Genomic DNA, 21,330 nt, shown 5'->3' with positions numbered 1-21,330 from the left:
GTCTTTGTTCGTATCTACTCCGTATTCGTGATTTCTTGCCCTTGTCCATCAACAGAGCATCCCATACAAACACTAGATGGCTGTAATAACCGCAGTACAGTCTTTACTATATCTAGGCTCATGATCACCCGTAAAAAAGCATATTTCAAGGAGCATGATAGTTGGCTCCCGTTCGTCCCCACGATGCTTAGCACGCAGATCAATCAGGTACCTGCTCGGCAAGTTTTCATCTCCTCCGTATAAGAACTTGGCACAGGGACCGGACGTATCGGAAAATCCACCGTGGTTATAAAAAGTAGCTGACGAGGGGAACGGCCCTCTTTTTTCCTGAATGAATCGACAATCAGACCTTCGATTGACGCCGAAAGACCAAATCGTACTGGTATTTATTTACATTTACACAACATGAAGTTGAACGCCAATTACCAAGTCTCCTCGCCGGATTTGCGAGCCTAAACAGTCAAATCAATCATTAGCCAATGGTTCAGAACCAGACGAGGGAGGCAATCCGAAATTTGTTCCCTCAAGAGGGGGAAGTTTCAACGCACCAAAGCGGCATTCGATCCGCCAAGCTCCTTCTCGAGACCGTCGGGGAATGTTCGAGGAGCACTGGGCTTGTCTGGGTAGTAGAAGCTCACGACGCCGCAGAATCCCAGGAAGGTTGCGACAAAAACTCCCAGGTGGAAGAAACCTCGGCGAGCGGAGACGTGCGTGTACTGCTCGGGACTGAAGACACCGAGAATTTCGTTCTCCTCGTGAACCGGCTCTCCGAAGTTGCGCTTTTCCTGCTGATCCCACCAGCCACCGTAGGGGTCTCGGAAGGCACGCTTGACACGGGGAGGGTTCTCGTAGTTGTTGTTCTAGAGGAGGTCAGACGAGGCCAATTCTCACGGGGGAAGCGGATTGGCCGCAATTAGAGGCCCGCATCATACCTGCAAAGGATCATTGACCTCCGCAGCCGCAAGAGACCGGACGTGTGAGAAGGAGGCGCGGGGGACGGCGTAACGGGCAGCGACCTGAGGCAGGCGCCTGGTCAAGAGCCGCTGGGACAGCATCTGGTGGCAGGCATTAGCAAGGGGGACAGACGGGGCGAGATCAGGTCGGCACTGGGGGATTGGAGCGAACCTTGTCAGTCGAGGATATGGAGGGAGGGGGCACTGGGGAGGCACTGGACTTGAAGTCGAAAGGGCGGATGAAGTTCAAAGCGATCATGACGGGGACGGATTAGCTAAGCGGCGATGGCCTGAGGCAGGACGCGCTTACATACACGTCGCCGTTCTCCTCGTCACGCAGGAAAAGGAAAAAACCACCTCTCCACGCTATCTGTCCATCCACCCGCTTTTTCCGTCCCCAGTCGCGCTACAGGGCCGATAACTATGCCAAACCTTGGGTGGCACCTCGACTCAGTTACCGCTACACTTTGATGCCAATTTTCCCCATTTCGACCTTGTCCTCGTTGGGAAAACTGGGGTCGGCTGAAAAGAGGGCCCCTGCCTCCGTCGTTACGAGACATGCAAAACGGCAGCTCCGATGGCCTTGTACACCAAAATGCACGCGTGACCCCCGATCCCGACCCAACCCCATCTGCTCTTGCTACGCCCGATCCTCCCGTCGATTCTGCGACTCGTGATTCGATTCCTTCGGTGCCCAAAGAAGACGAGTCCGCTCCCAACCACCCGGAAGGTCCGCCATCCAAGAGGCGAAAGCTTGCGGACTCGGCCGCCTCGCGTCGGTCGAGCTCCCGCGCAGCGTCGCCTCCGTGGAAGAAACCCGGCGTCGATGGTCCGACTTCCTTCATCCAAGATGGCCGACGCAAGTCCTCTCGAGTCAACTCCGTACCCGTCCAACTACAGCCTCCGTCCGATAAAAAGCCGACGCGAGCGAACCGGAAATCATTAGTCGGCAAGAATGTTGCTGGCCGGGGGGAAGGCGCTGCATCGTCACCCTTATCGACATCTACCTCATACCCGGAGATTAACGGAAAGCCCCTTGGTGGTAACGCAACTGCTAATGGTTCACCAAGGAGCGTCACCATCCGGGGTGCTTCTACTCGACGACCACGCGTATCACAATCGCCGGGGCCAAAACAAACCCATACGCGGACAAGATCCCAAAGCTCCGGGACGCCAAACTCCGCTCGTCGGCTTCCAAACGGAGGACTCAACGGTTTTGGTAATGTGACAAATGGAGCGAATGACAATGAAGGAGGCTACGGGGTCGTCGAGAACGAGGGTGATGAATCCCACCAGCGAGTCCCTCGGCTGCGGATCAAGGTCAAGAAGCCGTCGATCGGCGTCCAACACCCCTCTCATGTTATACCCCCTCGCAAGTATGGATCGTTTAGAGAATGGCTTGATAGCGATGACGGGCGAGCGCGGGATGACACAATTCTCACACCAGAGGAAGCGCATGAAGAGGCTCAGAAGAGGCGCCGAATCGCAACCGCTGCAGAGCCGGGCGGCCCTTTGAGTTCAGATGTATGCTCTGCATACCTCCCGGAGCAGCAAGAAGAGCCACCGCAACAGTTTTCGCACCAGGATCATCTGGTTGCGCACGCCCTGTACTTTAAGAAGCTTCTTGACCAGGAACATAGACGTCATCGCCACATGGCAAAGCTTTTTGCGCAATGGTGTGCCGATGCATGGAGGAAGCGAAACAAGGACCCCGAAGACATTCTCAGGGAACAGCAGGAGGAAGTACGAGGAAAGCGCAAGCAGTTGGCTAAGGACCTTCAGAAAATGTTCGATCTCACTCGAGCAGAGGTGGACAGAATGCGTCTGGCCCACTGGGAAGAAGAACGCAAAGCGAAGGACCAACAGGCTTTGGATCGTGCAATCAAGCAATCTACTATGCTCTTTGAAAAGCGACGAATGGAAATCCTTGGCGAAACTGGAAGCGATGCCCTTGAATCCAGCGAAGGCGAGGAAGCAGAAACAGATGCTTCGTCGGGCGATGAAGATAACGAAAGCAATATGTCGTCGACGGACTCTGAAAGCGATGGGGGAAACTACGTTGATGATGACGAGGGGCTAACAGCTGAAGAACTCCGGTTGAAGTATGCCAATCTCTCGGAGCCTAACAAAGTCTCAGACCGCATGTCTTTGGCATCCGATGAGACGAATCCATCGGACAGCGCTAGTGTCTCACGCGGACCTGATGCAGTTGACTCTGAAGTGCCTTCCGAGCAGGTGGACCCCAACGCGGTCGAGCTGGAGGAAGTTGACCCCATGCTCATGGACGACAGTGATGAGGCATCCACAGACATGGAGGACGATATGGGAGAGACTGACGAGGAGGGAGATTCAGGTGATGCTGACTCTGACGAGGATGATGGGCCCGGATTGTTCGGTTTTTTCTCTGCGAAAGATATTGCGTTGAACGACGATCAACATCAAAGCGATCTAGATGATGCGGACGATAACCTCGAAAGTCTTTATGGCGGTGACATGAAATTGACTTCGGTTGATGATGAGGACGAAGAACCAAGTGACCCCGACGAGGTTTCTCTTGTTCCTAACGGACCGGCCAATCGAGAGTCCACCCCCCAGGATATGGATATCGCCGAGACCTCCCTTGTCGGTGACAATGCCTCCGCCGACATTGCTCCCATCGACGTCGACCAGACCAATGGAATTGAGATGGTTGAAAGCCCTCCTCGCGAGAGCCCAGCCATCGTCGAAGCAACTACTGAAACCAATACTGACTCCCGGGAGGAGATGTATCCGGACCAGCCTGATGCTTACAATAGTGGCGAGCCTTCTAGTGAGGCATCCCCAGGAACACTTGCCACCAAACCTTCCGAGCCTGAGTCAGTCTCCTCATATGACGCCGCAGCAGAAAAGGGCCGCCAGCCAAGCGAATCGCCGGCTCCAGGATTGAAGACGCCAGTGCCGCATCTACTCCGCGGAAACCTCCGAGAATACCAGCACTTCGGTCTGGACTGGCTCGCCGGTCTCTACACGAACCAAATCAATGGTATCCTTGCGGACGAGATGGGCCTAGGGAAAACCATACAAACGATTGCTCTGCTTGCTCACTTGGCCGTAGAGCATGAGGTATGGGGGCCGCACTTAGTCGTCGTCCCTACCAGTGTGATCCTGAACTGGGAAATGGAGTTCAAAAAGTGGTGTCCGGGTTTCAAAATCATGACCTACTATGGCAATCAAGAGGAGCGCCGTCAGAAGCGCAGGGGATGGATGGATGATACTAATTGGAACGTGCTGATTACTTCCTATCAATTAGTCCTACAGGATCAGCAAGTCTTGAAACGAAGGAACTGGCACTATATGATTCTGGATGAAGCGCACAATATTAAAAACTTCCGTTCCCAGAGGTGGCAAGCTCTTCTCACTTTCCGCACTCGCGCGCGGCTTCTACTCACCGGCACCCCTCTCCAGAATAACCTAACGGAATTATGGTCCTTATTGTTCTTCTTGATGCCCACGGATGGCGGCGAAGCTGGAATCGAGGGTTTCGCTGACCTAAGGAATTTTTCTGAATGGTTCCGGCGTCCGGTGGAGCAGATCTTGGAGCATGGCCGGGAAACGATGGACGACGAAGCCAAGCAAGTTGTCACCAAGCTTCATACTGTTCTGAGGCCTTACATCTTACGACGTCTGAAGGCCGATGTAGAGAAACAGATGCCCGGAAAGTATGAACATGTCGTTTATTGCAGGCTCTCGAAACGCCAGCGTTATCTGTATGACGGCTTCATGTCCAGGGCGCAGACCAAAGAAACCCTTGCCTCGGGGAACTATCTTTCCATCATCAACTGCTTGATGCAGTTGCGAAAGGTGTGCAACCACCCGGACCTTTTCGAGACCCGGCCAATTTCTACCTCGTTTGCGATGGCACGCTCTGTGGCCACTGAATTCGAGATAAAGGAGCATCTCGTTCGCCGGCGGTTGCTATATGAGCATCCGCTCAACAGGCTGGATTTGGACTTCCTGAACCTGGTCCCTATTTCGAGAGAGGACATATCTCGACGACTCGCAGATGATAGTACAAGACTCATGGCTTACGGTCCATTTAACATACTTCGGGAACGTCAGTATCACCGGACGAACTGGCAGATGGAATTCGACGGGTCTACGGTGCAAACCGCACTCCAAGCCTTGGAAAACGACTGCAGAAAAGTAAGAATGGCTGAGCTGGAAAGATGCCTATACTTCGAATCAAAACGTCACGGTCGTCGCCCAGTATACGGAGCCAGTCTGCTCCAGTTCCTTACGGCGGACAGCAAACAGCGACCAACTTCGAACGGTCCCCTCCGGAAGAACTCACTGGCGGATTGGCTGTCTAGTCGATCTTCCGTCCTGGCGTCCATGATCCTATCCGTTGAGGAACGCGCACAGAATCTGGATGGCTATGTACAGCGATACGCTTGCATCACCCCGGCTGCAGTTGCTTCCGGGATTACCGAGGCGGCCTTGACCCCAATCAAGACGCGACATCTCAATAGAAAGGAAAGATTGCCAGCCTATGACCCATTCCATGAAGCCCAGATGCGCCTGTCCATTGCCTTCCCCGACAAGAGGTTGCTGCAGTATGACTGCGGTAAACTACAGAGGCTTGATAAGCTGCTGCGAGACTTGAAGGCTGGCGGTCACCGGGCGTTGATCTTCACCCAGATGACTAAGATGCTTGATATCCTGGAGCAGTTCCTCAATATTCATGGCCATCGGTATCTTCGGTTGGACGGTACCACCAAGGTCGAACAGCGCCAGATTCTTACCGATCGGTTCAATAATGATAATCGTATCCTCGCGTTCATCTTGTCCAGTCGATCCGGTGGACTTGGTATTAACTTGACAGGTGCGGATACTGTGATATTCTACGATCTTGACTGGAATCCAGCCATGGACAAGCAGTGCCAGGATCGTTGCCATCGTATCGGGCAAACGCGCGACGTGCACATCTACCGGTTTGTTTCGGAGTACACCATCGAATCCAACATTCTCCGCAAAGCGAACCAAAAGAGAATGTTGGATGACGTTGTCATCCAGGAGGGTGAATTCACAACAGATTACTTCACCAAGCTGGATGTGCGTGACATGATCGGCCACGAGGAGGCCCTAGAGAGCCAGGACGAGGCCAGCGCCGCTATGGATCGGGTGCTTGAAAATCGGGTTTCCGGCGGCTCTCGGGTGGTCTTCGAGCAGGCCGAAGACAAGGAGGATATCGATGCGGCCAAGAATGCGCAAAAGGAACTGGAGCATGCCGATGACGGCGATTTCGAGGACCGCAGCGTCTCGCAAGGCACGCCCGCTCAGACCCAGGCAGGTACGCCGATGGCCACAGGCCCCGATGACGGAGCCCCCGGGCCGCAATCCTCGACAACGCCGAATGTGCAAGGGGTCGACGAACTCGTCGACACCGAGCTTCAGCCGGGCCATGTCGATGATTATCTTCTACGATTCATGGAATGGAACATGAAGGATGAACCGCTGGTGTTGCCGGTGGACAAAAGCAAGAAGAAGTCGAAGAAGGGCAAGGAACATCGGCTTCACAAAAGACGTCGCTAGGATGGACTAACGAGTCCCCTGTAATTTTATCTGTGCTTTACGTATTACTCTTTTTCTTTTCTTGTCTTCTCCCCTTCATTATCATTGTGTTTTGTGTATGTGCGTGCGTTGCCCTCTTCATGAGCTAAAAGGGGGTTTGTCTGGAGTTGGAATGGCGTCTTTTAATATCAGGGATGAGACACAAAAGAAACCTTTACATGTAGAGGGTATTTTTCTTTTCTTTTTTTCTTTTCTTTTTTGGGTGCAGTTGTTCCTTTCCATGTCTAAACTATTCTACTTGACGGGGAGGGAGAATACGCCCTGGGCGATGGATATACATATTCTGTACGTTACGATGATATCCAGATGACTGTTAGCCCAGTTGTGTCAACACATTTCTTTCTCACTGGCCCTAGCCTCAGATTAATCCGAACGGTTTCTTTTCACTCTTTGGCTTTCCGCCGTCTCCTTCGAATGAACTCCCCTCCCCGGGTGAGGGAGTCTGCCTTGCTGGAGGATTCATTTGTTCCACCACAGAGTTTGGACGGCGGACTCTTGGAAAGACTAGTGCAGGGACTGTGTACCAAAGGGCAACTAAAAATTGGATTGTGAGAGGATACGAAAAACGAGCATCCTTTAGCGAACATCATCCTTTAGCGAATCCCATGTCATTCAATCCCAAACATCAGCATAGTTTTGTACTACGTATGAGATTTCTGAAACACCTAGAGAGGGTCTGAGACCGAGGCCTGTCTGCCATTGATATGACGCGCCGATCTGGACTGGGGCACAGAGTGCAGGGATGCAAAAGGCTAATTTCGAGATTGCAGAGGATCTGGGCTGCCTCGTGAGGTGTGAGTCGCCACGATGCTCGTTGGAGTAAAGCGCAGGCCCTGCTCTGATTCAATTGACTGGACCGAACGGAGGGGTCTAGATTGTTGAAACCTCCACATGGTCGGTTATAAGGAGGACTATTATGATTGTGGACTAGGGCGTTCAGGAAAGCGTTCCCTATGCAGAAGGAGAGTAGATGTTAAGTTCAACTATACAGCTTTCGTTTGAAACATACCCACTTAAGAGGAATATACTGTTCGGTCTATCTCAAACAGGCAGGTGATGCACCGGAAAGCGTCGGATGAGAAAAGTTATCCTCTGAGCTATGGAGGAGAGGTAGACAGACCGTCATTCTTACCCCTCCCCCCTTTTTTTTCTTGTCTTTTTTGATCTTATTTTTTTTTTTCTTTTGCCTCTTCTCCTCCCACCCAGTGGTAGGAACAGGAATCCGGAAAACGTGCACCGAGGGGAGACGGATGATGATGCCGATATGATGCGAAGACCGGAGAAGCACACTGGTAACCGGAAAGGAGAAGGGCGTCAAACTGCCGAAAGCCCTCCGAGAACCCTAAGAGAGGAGCAATATTATTCATTGCGTTGTGTAACTTCTGATTAAGGTTAAACCCCGAACCGAGGAAGTTGATAGTGGTCCGAGTTGGAGTCAGCGCCGCGAAACTTTCAGCACGAACAACAACGGTCTGTCGTGCCCCTAATGACTCAACCATGGAACCACAATGACTTACCCACCGATCAGCACCGGGGACAGAGAAGCGCTGGGCTGGGACTGGAGAAACATGGAGGTTGAGGATCCTCTGTCCTTGAGCTGATCTTGTTGGCCCTCGTGGGTGAGCGACACTCGGACCATGGCAACAGTCCGGATCTCATTCCATGCCGAGAAAAGGAAAAACGTCCGTCGTGCACTCGGACGAAACCCCAAAAGTATCAACCTATCGGAGCATCGCACGCATCCGAAGACTTCCAGGGCTGGTGAGCTTGAGCTTCTTCTAAGTTTGAGAGGAAACTCACAATGCTTGTTTGGGCAAGGATTGCCCCTGGTTGTTCCCATCTCGAAGGGAGTTCGCTCTGATGGTTGGTTTAGCGTACACGCGAAGGCCGTTAGGAACTTTAGGGGAGGGGAAAGAAAGAGGGGGAAAAAAAGAAAAAAGAAAAAGAAAAAAAAGAAAAAGTAGGCAATGGCTGGCTGGATTTGGAATCACGTCTGAAAACCTCATGATCTGCGCGTTGGATACCTCTTTAGGCCACAGAGATTCTCCCTCATCCTGAAAGGAACCTGGTTCAGCAGAAGAGGGATCGGATTCCTGCTTGCCGCACTCATCTCTACACCGTATTCCCCTACTCCGTATGTCATGAAAGCAACTGCCAGACGTGATCCGCCTGCGGGATCCTTCCATCATGGACCAGAGATCCTCTCGGCCCTACGGAATGACGGCCTTGGTTCCGCTCCTGGAGGCGCTGTGGCGCTGGTTTGTCTATACTTCCTCTCTTTCTTTGGATTTAGAATTCAGGTGTGAAACGTCCACGTGGGTGCCAAACACCCCTGATATTCGCCGTTGGAACGGATCTCCAACTGTTCCAGCGCGAAGGGTTTTTCGGTGCTCTTGCACGCATTCAGTATGAATACCGCGAGGCACGACCAAAGTCAATCCGTCCCCTGGTTAACGGTCTAATTGGCCTTATTCGGTACCTTTTGCCGATATCTTAAGCGCAGTCGCCGCGGTAGGACGTCCTGAGAATAACTCCGTGATTCATAATCCGTTAGCGACTCCACCGCTCCGATATCGTCGATCTCGACTGGGCCAAAGTAACAAGGCAACCCATACCGTACGGTGGAGGGAGTACAGGCTATCCAAGGCCAGCAGACTTGATGGAAAAGACTACGGCTTCGGAAATTCTCTTCTTGGTCGTACGAGGCAGAAAATCCTTCTCTTGATCGGCCTCGCTAGTTTGGTCAGCGGAGTAGGCACTGACAGCACGCAAGAGCCCTTTTGGCGTTGCTCTAACAAATCACCACCTCGCGCCTGTTGGTTGTCCGTGTTCATCGCGGGCCCGTATAATCGACTTTCGGCCGCACAAGTGATTCGTAGGGTGGAGAGTATGTACGTAGATTACTGGGGTCCTTTCAGCCTCTGCTTCAGCCGGCCCGGAAAAGAGCACACGTTCGGATGAGGATCGGCGGTCAGGTGAGCATGGTCGGTGGCCACGGGTTGATCTACTGTGCTAACATGCCGTTGCATAGCATGGTGACGAGATGGCTCCGCTATCGCCCTCTGCAGTCCCCCCAGATCAGACAGGCGCGCCTGGTTAGGACGGTTCCATGGATCGACTCTGCCGTTGTGTTGCTTGCCCGTGAAGAACCCACGACAGAGTAGATATGACCCAAGCTATCATTGGGACATGGTTAGAACCACCTCTAAGTACCGACAATTGCGTGACAGATGGCGGTACTGAATAATTAACCAGGGACGGTGTACCGGAGACGCAAAAGGAGGCACAGACCAGTGGGACATTTCTCATCGAAAGGAGGGCAAATTTGATTAAAAAAAGAAAAGATAAAAAAGGAAGCCCCACGGCTGTCAAGGGCCGAGGTAATGCTCTGCCCGTTGGTGATAGACAGACAGATAGACAGATGGAGGGAGTGTGCCGTGCGCCATGGGCAGGAATGTTGAGATGACGAGATAGTCGTTTCCGGCGTTTCCACCCTTGCGCCTGGACAAAGGTGAATCCTGGAGGGCAGGACTATTGAGGACCTTCGGGAAGATCAGTAGGAGCGATCCACCGGGAAGAGATCTTCTCTAGTGCAAGACGAATGATGATGGTGTCCCCAGACGGACCCAGATCGACCAGGCGTCTTGGAGGGATTTGCAGCCGCTCCACTCCAAAGACCACCGACTAACTCCGTACTAGCCAAATCCTTTCCCTGGGACCGAGAGGGGTCGGAATCCATGCACGAAGGCAGAGTCTGGCAAGACTGGCATGCACTCCGTGTGAATCGGACTGTCTCATGTTGACCACTCCACTTCTGTCAAGGCTAGACAGACTAGGGCGTACGCTATTCCTTTTCGCCTCCTGGCAGCATTGAGCAAGGTCGATAGCGTAAAGGGTCGGTGAATGAACGGAACTAACGAGTTTTCTTCCTTCCCGATACTAGTGGGATTTCTTACATCGAGAGGATCACGTAACTAGTTCCATCCTTCACCGTTCTTTTCCCCTCGCCCACGTGTGGTGATGTTCGATTTCCAATGATTGGCGCAGAGACGTTGGAAAAGGCAGACGAAAAAAAAAGAAGGAAAGAAAGAGAGGCAAAGTGGGGATGGTGAGGGAGGCAAGTCAACAATTGAAGAAGTGCCGTTGAGCAGATCCGAGGGGGAGCTGGGGAGTTCCTTGGTTTCGAGGAGAAGAGATGGAGAACAAACGAAATTGACCAACGATGATTGATCGCCATCTTCAGAGTGGGATCACCTGATCCGGCGAGATCCCAGCGGCGAGTGAAGTTTATTAAATTAAGGGAGTGGAAGCGTCCAAGAGAGCTCCAGCGGGCGAGATTAGAAACAATGATGTTGAAAAAAAATAAAATCAAACAATTACGGAGTCGAGCGGACAAATAAAACCATGATTGGCAGATAGCGCCCTGCAATGAAGATCCATCCGAAGCCCATGTAGCTTCTCCGTGCTACGTAAGGTACCTAGGCAGGACCTACAGCGCAAGTAGTTAGTTGGTAGGTACTAATTGACTAGAGGCGGTTCCCCAACGAGATCGAAGCAGGCTGATACTGATAGGAGGCCCGAGTTAATCTAATTGACTCTGGGCTGGACTGGACTGCACCGTAGATCCCCACGCCTCCGAGCCAGTGTCCACCACGTCGTCCAGGGCCCGAGGTATTTTTAGGTGGTTCATCAGTCATGAGTGTCCGCCTCTTAGCCGAATCTTGTCCGTCGATGAATCACGTTTCATCGCGACACCATCGACCGGGATGCTGCAGCCTGATGCTGGGCGATGGCACGATGCCTGCGGTGGCTCATCTTGCCGGCGTGTTTGAAGGGGTGGGGGAAGGACGAAATCAAGCTGCATCTCGATCGATGCAGAAGTCACTTAGCACATCGCCCGTGCCTGGACTGCACTCTATCGAGGCGTGCCTTACCTAGTGTTTACTCCGGAGTCTATCGCCTATCCAGAGTCGACGGATGGACTCCAACTCGAACTCTCTCCACAGGAAGAACCTTAGGACGATACCGACTGTCCGTACGCGGCGCTAGGATCATTCCTGGGTCTGGTTGCCTCCAACCGGCCTTTGGCCCGGTCCCTCATCCAATTAGACCGGCCCGTGGCTGCGCCAAGCGCCCGGAAAGGCCTAGTGTTACCCAGATTGGGTATCCAGTGCGGTACCGGACGGTATGGCGCTAGTAACGCGATGGAGATCGTGACTTTTTTCTTTTTTTTCTTTTCTTTTTTTTTTTCTTTCGTCTGACTCCGTAGTCTGTCTGACTCTCTCGAGTCTCGACGTCCGGACGGGGGTGGACATTTTTGAGGTCGGAAATCCAGATCCTATGGATCATTATTGGTATGATTATCCTCATCTACGGAACACTCACCAGGCAGATTCGAGTCAGGGGTTGCATTGACATGATGCATGCAGACCACGGGGCTGGGCAGATTCTCCCCCGACGGCGGATATAGTACCTACCTACACTTGGACTGAGATAGGTCAATTCGGACTATTGGCGGGATCCCATTGGGAGGGAGGGTCCGATGAGATGGACGGGTCAACTGCAGGGCAACGGAAAAAGAAAACACTGGTGGCCACGAAGTTGACACATCAATAGTGATCCTGATAGAGATCCGGTTGTGCTGAGAAACTTCCTATTGACCGAGAGCCAACCATCTAAAGAGAGTTCGTTATCATTCATTTTCTCCAACTGTCCAACCTTGGATGCAGCGTGGTCTGAAAGTTCCTTCCAACGTTCCAAACTCCAACGATTAAAATTAGGGAGAAAAGAAAAAAAAAAAATTCCATCCAAAACCGACTCAGAGAGGGATCGACAGAAAGCTTGCCTCCCAATCCTCGTGGCCAAAATAATAATAATAATAATAATTAAACACAAATTATTTTTTTTTTCGGAAAATGATAATAAAAATACCTCCTGGATTATCGTGAATGACAGGACCCGAGACAATGGACGTGCCACCAGCAACTAAACCACTGCAGTCCACTTGGGTCCCTGGGCCTGGGTGCCAATCACCTCGGTCAACCTGAGGATGCCGTTCCTTGGACATCATCGTGCTGGTCGATCTCCCTTCCCCCCGGAAGAACTGCTTGCCCTGTCTTGACGGTGGGCACGAGCTTTTCCTCATCGTGACTTGACCTCTTACCCACTTCTCCTCATCGCGTGCTGCTGGTCCGGATGTATGTACCTCTTAGGTAGGTAACTAAATCCTTAGTACCAAGGTAGCTGTCCTTGGGATGACCCTCTTTGCTCTAGATAGAGCCACGCCGGGCTCCATTCTGTCTATCGCTACGCATCCCTCCGTGCTCAGTACTTATATATCCAGATCTCTTCTCCCCCTTCGCTGTCTTCCCATCTCTCCATCTTCTCTAATATTCTCCATCCACCACGTTGATTTATCTATCCACTTCCCCGTCATTTATTGATCTGCCTCTTCCTCCCACCTTTTATTCTTTTCCATCCTCTTCCTTCCTTTCTTTTTTCAAATACCCGTGGTTGATCTTCTTTGGACTACTACGCTCCGGGCCCTTCGTCTCGTTGCTTCACCACTTGATTCAAACTTGTATCTCCTTTCTCGGGCTCGCGGGAACAACCAACCGGGAAATGAAGAACTCAATCCCATCGGACGTGTGGGAGAGGAAGAAGTCCATGATTGCGCAGCTATATAAAGATGAGGAGTGGCCTTTGAAGCAGGTTATCAAGAAGATCCGTTCGGATGATTTTAATCCAAGGTGAGACCCCTCCATCGACGGATTCGTCCTACAGAAACGCAAGAAACGCTGACTGATCTCGTCTCTCGTCAGTGAAACACAACTGCGGAGCAGATTGAAGAAATGGCGTGTTACCAAACCCTCTCGCCAGACGCGCAAGAAATCTCAGGATGACCAACAAGAGGCCTCGGGCAACGATGGCAGTCAACGGGATCAATCCTCTTCGGTATCACCCAAGACAAAGTTGCGTCCCATGCATCAATCCACCGCGACTGATGTCGAGCCCGAATGGCTTATCGGCAATGGTGTCTACTCTCGCCACGGCGGGCCACCTGCCACGGCGTCGTTTGACGGACGTTCCTCGACAAGTTCCCCATCGGTGGCTGTCTTATCTGGGTCTCATGCCTACGATCCATCCCACACTTCGCCGCTCGTAGACGGGGTATTGCTGGACTCATCTGCAATGGCATCTCCATTCCATGAATCCTCGTACGCTGTCACCACCGATGGCATGCAACCACCGGTCTCGACAACGGCACCGGTTCAGTGGTCAATCCCTCAATGGTACTCCATGGCTCTGGAAGCCGGGACCCAACATCCATCGATGCCTTTTTTCAACACGGCGCCTTTGAGCCCGCCGATCGACCATGCATTGCAAATGATGCCGCAGCATCCGCACGGCGTCTACGCGCCCCAGTCGCCTCGATCTTCCAGCTTTTCTACGCATCATATGCCTAATTACCACGAGGATGCGAAGTCCTGGCAACGCGCCGTTTCTGTCCCATACATCTCGGATGCCGCGGGCGGCCATCCGAAGTTGGACCCCAAGGGCAGACAGCACACCCCTCTGGAAGGGAAGCCGTCGCTGTCTTCCAAAGCATCCAGCCAGCCTCCGGTTGGCCTGATGACTCCTCCATCGCCTTTTTACTCTAATGGTCAGCACCCCGTCATGTGTGCTCCTATGTATCATTACCCAGGCCCAGAGCCGCTTGTACACAAGCCATCAAGTATCGATTTCTAGATACTACGAACCTTCTTCCTTTCTTGTCTTGTCTGATTGTTCACCATCACTTTCGATATTATTCCCACACTGTTTTCTTTTCTTCATGTCTTTTATTTTCGATATTTTCTTTGATTTATTTCCGGGGTTTGTCATTGGAATCCCCGACTCATCATCATCACCATCTCGGTATTTCGATATGAAAATTGGGTTGAGGGGAGGAGTGTTGGCTCGTTACATTCACCATGCACTGTGATTACAGCATGGAATTCTGGCGTACCGGAGGGGATGGGCACCGAACCAGGACCTGGGAATTGTCCCGCTTGATATCCACATTTGCAGCAAAGATGGAGTTTATTGTTTTTATCTTTTGGGGTTCTTTCAGCTTGTACAACCGAGTTCATGTCGATATATGTTATGTACGGTGTCTTTACAGACAATACCCAGTGTTCTAGGAGCCGGGACGGCTATATTCAATTGGAAGATCATACTATTAAGACGATTTTGTTTTCCCTCAAATCGTAGAAGGGCTCGTAGACTGGGGCAAGTCGACGTGTGCGACGGGGACCGAGCAGACACTACTGGCCCCCTGTTGGATGACCCGAGAAGGGACCTCGGCCCATCCGAAGACGCGGGGAAAATTGCAGGCCGCAGCTCTCGGTACTTTCAGCGACGCTTTTTCTCTCCTTCCTCTTTCCTCCCTTCTTCTCTACTCTTTCTCACCATTGTCCCCCCATCTCGAATTCTACCACATCCATCATTATGAGGGCCATCCAAGTCAAAGAATACGTCCAGGTAAGCCAAATCGCTGTCTCAATCCGTCAACCTCTCTACGACAAACCCGATATGGCCATACCTCTCTATCTGCATCTATAAGCAAATCATCTATCGGCAATTCCCACCCGTTCATGGCTAACATGAACTCCCCATGATCGCAGGGACCCCTGGATCTCCAGGTCAGCACACTTCCCACGCCAGCGCCCTCGCCAACCAACTACCTGATCGAAATCCATTCGGCAGGCACCAACTTCTTCGACCTTCTCCAAATCCGCGGCAAGTACCAACACCAGCCACCACTGCCGTGGGTCGGTGGCGCTGAATTCGCCGGAACCGTGCTGGCAGTGCCCACGGCCAGGGGACCGTCGCCACCGCGCTTCAAGGTCGGAGACCGCGTGTTCGGTGCCACGCAGGGAGCCTACGCCACGCACGTGCTGGCCCCGGAGGCCACGCTGCTGCCCGTACCGAACGGCTGGAGCTACGAGGACGCCGCCGGGCTCTTCGTCACGGCACCCACCTCGTACGGTGGCCTGGTGCATCGCGCCAACGTCCGCCGCGACGACTGGGTGCTGGTTCACGCGGCGGCCGGCGGCGTTGGGCTGGCCGCGGTGCAGATCGCCAAGGCGAAGGGAGCGACGGTGATTGCGACGGCTGGCACGGAGCGCAAGCGCCAAGTGGCGCGCGAGTTCGGGGCGGACTACGTCGTCGACTACAAGGATAGGGCGTGGCCAGAGGAGGTGAAGGCGCTGTGTGCGCGGCACCGCCAAGGGAACGGCAAGGCCGGTGTGGACATCGTGTACGACCCCGTGGGGATGATCGAGGCCAGTCTCAAATGCGTGGCGTGGAATGCGCGCCTGCTGGTGATCGGGTTCGCGGCGGGCCAGATCGAGAAGGTGGCCCTGAACCGCGTGCTGCTGAAGAATGTGAGCATCGTCGGCTTGCACTGGGGCCAGTACGCCAAGTTTGAGAAGGAGACCGTGGGTGCTGTGTGGCAGGGCATCTTCGATCTGGTGGCCAAAGGTCAGTTCCGGGGTACGGCATTCAAGGACGAGAGTTTCGTTGGGCTGGAGAGCGTGCCCCGGGCGTTGCAGGCTCTCGGAGGTCGGGAGACATGGGGGAAAGTGGTGGTGAAGATTATCGACGACGAGGCGGGGACGAAGAGCAAGCTATAGGAGAGATCGGTTTCCCTTGTCTTGATATGTACCTAAATAAAGTCTATATATTCCCTAAACCTAGATCATATCTTTACACGACATAGCACAAAGAATGTAGGTGCGCAAGGAGTCATGCTCTCGTGGGGAGTTGAAAGAGCTAGCATGAACTATGAAGGCCCTATAAGAATCCCTCTAGCAACTTGGACCCCAGTCCCGAAGGGAAACTTGCGTGAACAAGTCCCCCTAACAATCCAGCTCCAGTCAGACATAGCCACAAGACGTGGCATATGAAAACTGTCCCTCAAAGCGAAGGGCCCGTGATAGAGTTGTCTGCTCGTCGAACGGGATTCCCGGGGGAAACCGATCGAGCCACCGCAGACTAGGGCAGCTGGATTGTGTAAGTTGCAAATGAAGAATAGGTGCGAATAATATCCCAGGCCATCTTCGAGTTGTTTGTTTTGTTGAGTATTTGTTTTTCCGCCTCCCACAGCTAACCGTCCGAGGCGAACGCGAAAGGCCGGTTAGTCTGGATCTTGAATAGGCGTCCAAACAATCTGACCAGCAAAAGGATTCATTTATCCTTCGTGTGCGTACTGAGCAGAGCACTGCTGCGTGGAATGCGAGAGCAGCGCGGGACGGGGAACACAGAAGAAGAGGGAGGGGACGAAAGACGGGAAAGGAGGAATCGTTGTTCTTCGCTTAGCCGGCCACGTGACAGATGACTGGCTTAGTCAGGATTATCGCCGTCGACAGTGCCTCACAGGAAGACAGCTCGTCTGCATCTGCATCTGCATCTCCAGCTGTCTGCATCGGATGCATGTACCCCGTCCTTGCAGGGCTGAGTGGGATTGACCAATCACCGATGGCTTCTTGGAATGATGGATCCCCATTTCATGGTCCCAATCTGATATCAACGATCGACGTCATTACTACTATCTCCCGATGACGTTGCGGGTGGAATTGTAACGCTGGTTTGATATCAAAAGGCTTGAATCCTTGCGTGAAATGAAACGAACTTGAATTCGGGCCACCATAACTTCATAAGAGACCCGTACCAACATATGTTACTATGACCGAACGGCCCGAAGCCACACCAGGCTTCCGGTCGCTCAAACCGGGATCCGTCAATCGCCCTCTTTCTCTCGACGTCATTCTCCACCGAGCACTTGTCGAGACCATGTCGTGCAACCTGCAGGCAAGGCTTATTTTCACCCAGCAAGGCCGGCGCGATTCATCTTATAACTGCACCTTCGTTGGCGCCTGATCTCTCAAGCGATTAAACTATTATTTCCCATTGGCAAACATGTCTCCGTCGACGGCATCGAAGTTTAAGCATCTTCCGCGAGCGGCATCGGGGCCGTTGAAATGTCCCTACGAGGTGATGATCCTCCCCTCCCACCTGGAACATCGACGAGCAGGCAATGTATATTAACTAGGACAGTAGGGTAGAAGCCTCATTGCGTCAGGACAGTTCAACAAAGGTTCCGCTTTCACGCTTGAAGAGCGCAAGAACTTCAAGCTACACGGCCTGCTCCCCCCAAACGTACAAACCTTGGAGGAGCAGGTTCGGCGGGCATACCAGCAGTATAGCAGCCGCCCAGATGATCTGGCCAAGAACACTTTCATGGCGAGTATGAAGGCTCAAAATGAGGTTTTGTACTACAAGGTAAGTCTGTCAATTGCATGGAGAGATGTAGAGGATTAATCTGCGCTCGGCTTTCTAACTTTCGCGAACCAGTTACTACAATCTCATCTGAAGGAGATGTTCGGCGTGATCTACACCCCGACAGAAGGCGAGGCGATCAAGAACTATTCAAGCCTGTTCAGGAAACCTGAGGGCTGCTTTCTGAACATCAATGACCAGGATCGAATTGAAGAGTGTCTTTCCAATTTCGGGAGCAGCGATGAGGTCGATTATATCGTTGTTAGTGACGGCGAAGAGGTACGTTGAGACATTTCCCCTGTATTTCGAAATGGCTGGCTAACACTTTCACCTTCAGATCTTGGGCATTGGAGACCAAGGAGTGGGAGCTATGCTGATCTCCGTTGCAAAACTGGTTCTGTCTACTCTCTGCGCTGGAATTCATCCCTCGAGACAGTTGCCAGTCGTTTTGGACTGCGGTACCGATGTAAGCCCAGCAAACCGAATGAACATCCCCGCGCATTTTGCAAAGACTGACTGAGATGACAGAATGAAAGACTGCTCAGTGACGATTTATATCTAGGTCTTCGACAACGGCGAGCCAGAGGCCAGGAATACGACCAGTTTGTGGACAAATTCTTGACTACTGCTAAAAAGAAGTTCCCCAGAGCATATATTCACTTGTGAGTGTATACCGCATCCAGGATGTATCTGAAGCTAACACAAATAACCCAGCGAGGACTTTGGTCTGCAGAACGCCAAAAGAATTTTGGATCGATTCCGATCGCAGGTTCCCTGCTTTAATGATGACATTCAGGGAACAGGATGTGTAACCCTAGCCGCCCTAATCGTAGCCCTTGATGTCAGTGGGGTCAAGTTAGAGGATGCGCACATCGTCATCTTCGGTTCCGGATCGGCTGGAACTGGCATTGCAGAGCAGATTGCCGACAGTATCGCGACAGAAACCGGCAAGTCGAAGTCGGAGGCTTCAAAGCAAATCTGGTATAATCTCACCCGACAATCCAATCCGTTGAAATAATCCTTTCAAGAACATTGCTGACCCCGAGCACGGTATAGGTGTTTAGATAAGCCGGGACTGCTGGTGAAGTCTCTCCAGGACCAGCTGACGCCAGCCCAAGTCCCGTTTGCACGGGAAGACGAGGAGTGGTCCAAAGAGAAGGGCGCGGATTTACTTTCCGTGGTAAGAGAGGTGAAGCCACATGTTCTGATCGGCACGTCCACCAAGCCCCAGGCATTCACAGAGGCGATCATTCGAGAAATGGCCAAACATGTGGAACGGCCGATTGTGTTCCCACTCAGCAACCCTACCCGGCTTCACGAAGCTTGTCCCGAAGACATCAACCGCTGGAGCAACGGCCAAGCCCTCATCGCCACGGGGAGTCCATTCCCGCCCGTGGAGCGAAATGGCCAGAAATACGAGATTGGTAAGTGCCCTGCAGCCCACAGCCACCACCTGTTTCTCGCCATTTGCTGACGTTTGCCACCTTTTCTCGCTGACGTAGCGGAATGCAACAATTCGACATGCTTCCCGGGGATCGGTCTTGGTGCCGTGCTCTCGCGAACACGGATTGTTTCGAACAAGATGCTTGTGGCAGCGGTCAAGGCACTAGCTGCTCGCTCACCCGCACACCAGGATTCAAATCAGCCTCTTCTCCCCGATGTGGAGGATGTACGAGAAATTAGCGTGGATATTGCCAAGGCCGTGATCCAAACCGCCGTCCAAGAGGGGGAGGCTCTAGAGGAGAACGTCCCGACGGACGAGAAAGAGTTGGACGAATGGATTCGTGTGCAGATGTGGGAGCCGGTCTATAGGCCGCTGGTCAGAGTTTAGCACTAGTGGCAATGATGTTGGTTGGTGCGGAGTAATCGGGCGCAGAACCCCAAGCCATGTCATCGGGGCGTGCAAGGCTCAGAGTGTCGTAATTGCTTGAGGGTTATTGCAAGTTGTGTGGTTTTGTCTGAACCAGTGAGTCAAATCGGCAGTAACCTTTGAACCACGAGTGAGTCCGTATCCGTTTAGTTGACGGCAAACAGCACGTGTTGATGAAGTAATCCGGGCTGCGCCTCCCACGTGGTCTGTGCAGAATGAAATCATTGTTACTTATTAGGAAGGGATTGCCTTCTCCGGAGTTTTTACTGTACGCTTTCATGCAACCCAACCCAAAAACGATGCGCTAGACCCATCTCACTTCCTTCCATCATCATCCTTACTTCTCATTCTCTCACCCTACACAACTCATCGCCATCATGAAAATCATCACTGCTGCAACCGTGTTCGCTCTTCTCTTTGCGACGACTCCAGGTCTGAGCATTCCTCGCTCGGACCTGATTGTGTCGGACGCCGCCACTCAACCGCATTCCCTCCTGATTTCCGACTTGGAGAAGCGTCGGGGCGGCGGCGGAGGAGGAGGACGAGGCGGCGGAGGAGGTGGTGGAGGGGGAAGTGGTGGTGGTAGCGGCGGACGAAGTGGAGGCAGCTCTGGTAGTAGCTCCGGTGGTCGTTCCGGCGGCAGCAGTGGCTCGTCTCGGACTGGGTAAGTCTTCAGAAGTCAGGCCATAGATGCTGTGTTGACCGTCGCGCTAACCTGGCATTTTCCTCTCGTAAAGCTCGTCAAGTAACTCTGGAGGAGCTACTCGCGGAGGATCCGGACCGCAGCCCGCCTACGGAGGTGGCTCTTACTACGCCGGAGGTGCTCGCACTCCTTTTGCTGCCGGCGGACGTTCACCGTTGGGCGTGGCACCTTTCCTCCTGCCAGTGGCCGCCCTGGCTTTCTTTCCCGGCATTTGGCTATACGGTGCATACGCCTACCCCTACCACCATCACTATAACTATACGGACGAGAAAAATGACCGAAATGAGTCGTTGCCCGTGGTCTGTCTGTGCCAGAAACACTCCGAATGCGGATGCGACGACAACTCCAACAACACTTACTACGAGGACCTCTTTAACGGAACTCAACCGGTCAACTCTAGCACGGTCACGGTTGCCGAGGTGAATGGCACCAAGTCAATTTATATCAACGGGACCCTCCCCAACGGCACCACGGTGGATGACCCATCCGCAGATTCCTCGGCAGCCACGAAAATGCGTGAAACCAGCGGGTACTGGCTGATGGCTGCGCTGGTGGCCGGTACTGTCTGGGGTCTCTGATGCTTTGTTATGATTTGATTTTTTTTTTCGTTATTTTTTCTTTGTTTCTTCTCTGTTTTTTTTCTTATGAAATTTATGGTCTCTCCTTCTCTGCTTTTGGGTGGTTGCTTGACTGTGGGTTGCTGTGGGTTGCTGTGGACCAGAGGCCCCCAAAAAAAAGAAAAGCGAAAAAAGAGTCTGGCTTCCTCCGCACTCCTACCATCGCTCCTGAACCCTCTATCATCATCGTCACTCCTTGACACTCATTTCATTGCTCTGGGCCGAACTGTGGTGTTCCACGGCTCTAATGACAAT

General features: G+C 52.7%; 6 protein-coding genes across 6 annotated transcripts; 5 read left to right on the top strand and 1 right to left on the bottom strand.

Moving 5' to 3' along the window:
* Positions 1–6: 6 nt before the first annotated feature.
* Positions 7–1,055, bottom strand: P170DRAFT_384647 (uncharacterized protein; the record flags this gene model as incomplete). Its single annotated transcript, XM_024845685.1, has 3 exons — positions 7–452; positions 549–860; positions 933–1,055. 3 exons carry the CDS (start codon positions 1,053–1,055, stop codon positions 423–425), a joined length of 465 nt encoding a protein of 154 aa, XP_024704873.1. The 3' UTR covers positions 7–422.
* Positions 1,056–1,320: 265 nt separating this feature from the next.
* swr1 (putative SNF2 family helicase/ATPase (Swr1)) lies at positions 1,321–6,930 on the top strand. Its single transcript, XM_024849296.1, has one exon. The coding sequence runs from the start codon at positions 1,512–1,514 to the stop codon at positions 6,522–6,524; it is 5,013 nt and encodes a 1,670-aa protein (XP_024704872.1). The 5' UTR covers positions 1,321–1,511; the 3' UTR covers positions 6,525–6,930.
* A 6,254-nt stretch (positions 6,931–13,184) lies between these two features.
* On the top strand, positions 13,185–14,312 carry P170DRAFT_447214 (uncharacterized protein; the record flags this gene model as incomplete). Its single annotated transcript, XM_024850860.1, has 2 exons — positions 13,185–13,312; positions 13,385–14,312. 2 exons carry the CDS (start codon positions 13,185–13,187, stop codon positions 14,310–14,312), a joined length of 1,056 nt encoding a protein of 351 aa, XP_024704871.1.
* Positions 14,313–14,974: 662 nt separating this feature from the next.
* On the top strand, positions 14,975–16,289 carry P170DRAFT_437145 (NADPH:quinone oxidoreductase family protein). Its single transcript, XM_024849295.1, has 2 exons — positions 14,975–15,086; positions 15,230–16,289. The coding sequence occupies exons 1-2, from the start codon at positions 15,054–15,056 to the stop codon at positions 16,238–16,240; spliced, it is 1,044 nt and encodes a 347-aa protein (XP_024704870.1). The 5' UTR covers positions 14,975–15,053; the 3' UTR covers positions 16,241–16,289.
* A 1,236-nt stretch (positions 16,290–17,525) lies between these two features.
* P170DRAFT_357783 (NAD-dependent malic enzyme) lies at positions 17,526–19,716 on the top strand (the record flags this gene model as incomplete). The annotated part of the gene is made up of 8 exons (XM_024844243.1): positions 17,526–17,600; positions 17,667–17,888; positions 17,961–18,164; positions 18,223–18,351; positions 18,414–18,547; positions 18,600–18,866; positions 18,942–19,309; positions 19,388–19,716. The coding sequence occupies 8 exons, from the start codon at positions 17,526–17,528 to the stop codon at positions 19,714–19,716; spliced, it is 1,728 nt and encodes a 575-aa protein (XP_024704869.1).
* A 208-nt stretch (positions 19,717–19,924) lies between these two features.
* On the top strand, positions 19,925–21,295 carry P170DRAFT_188450 (uncharacterized protein). Its single transcript, XM_024842696.1, has 2 exons — positions 19,925–20,419; positions 20,493–21,295. Exons 1-2 carry the CDS (start codon positions 20,133–20,135, stop codon positions 21,034–21,036), a joined length of 831 nt encoding a protein of 276 aa, XP_024704868.1. The 5' UTR covers positions 19,925–20,132; the 3' UTR covers positions 21,037–21,295.
* Positions 21,296–21,330: the final 35 nt, after the last annotated feature.

This window comes from Aspergillus steynii, assembly GCF_002849105.1.
Source record: "Aspergillus steynii IBT 23096 chromosome Unknown P170scaffold_4, whole genome shotgun sequence".
Taxonomy (NCBI): domain Eukaryota; kingdom Fungi; phylum Ascomycota; class Eurotiomycetes; order Eurotiales; family Aspergillaceae; genus Aspergillus; species Aspergillus steynii.
This window is presented reverse-complemented; position numbering and strand designations above follow the sequence as displayed.

Excerpts from the sequence above, each read along its gene's own strand:
- swr1 (XM_024849296.1), top strand. The coding sequence starts at position 1,512 with ATGCAAAACGGCAGCTCCGATGGCCTTGTACACCAAAATGCACGCGTG.
- P170DRAFT_437145 (XM_024849295.1), top strand. The coding sequence starts at position 15,054 with ATGAGGGCCATCCAAGTCAAAGAATACGTCCAG. Across the intron at positions 15,087-15,229 it reads AAGTCAAAGAATACGTCCAG|GGACCCCTGGATCTCCAGGT; the intron begins GTAAGCCAAATC and ends CCATGATCGCAG.
- P170DRAFT_188450 (XM_024842696.1), top strand. The coding sequence starts at position 20,133 with ATGAAAATCATCACTGCTGCAACCGTGTTCGCTCTTCTCTTTGCGACG. Across the intron at positions 20,420-20,492 it reads AGTGGCTCGTCTCGGACTGG|CTCGTCAAGTAACTCTGGAG; the intron begins GTAAGTCTTCAG and ends CCTCTCGTAAAG.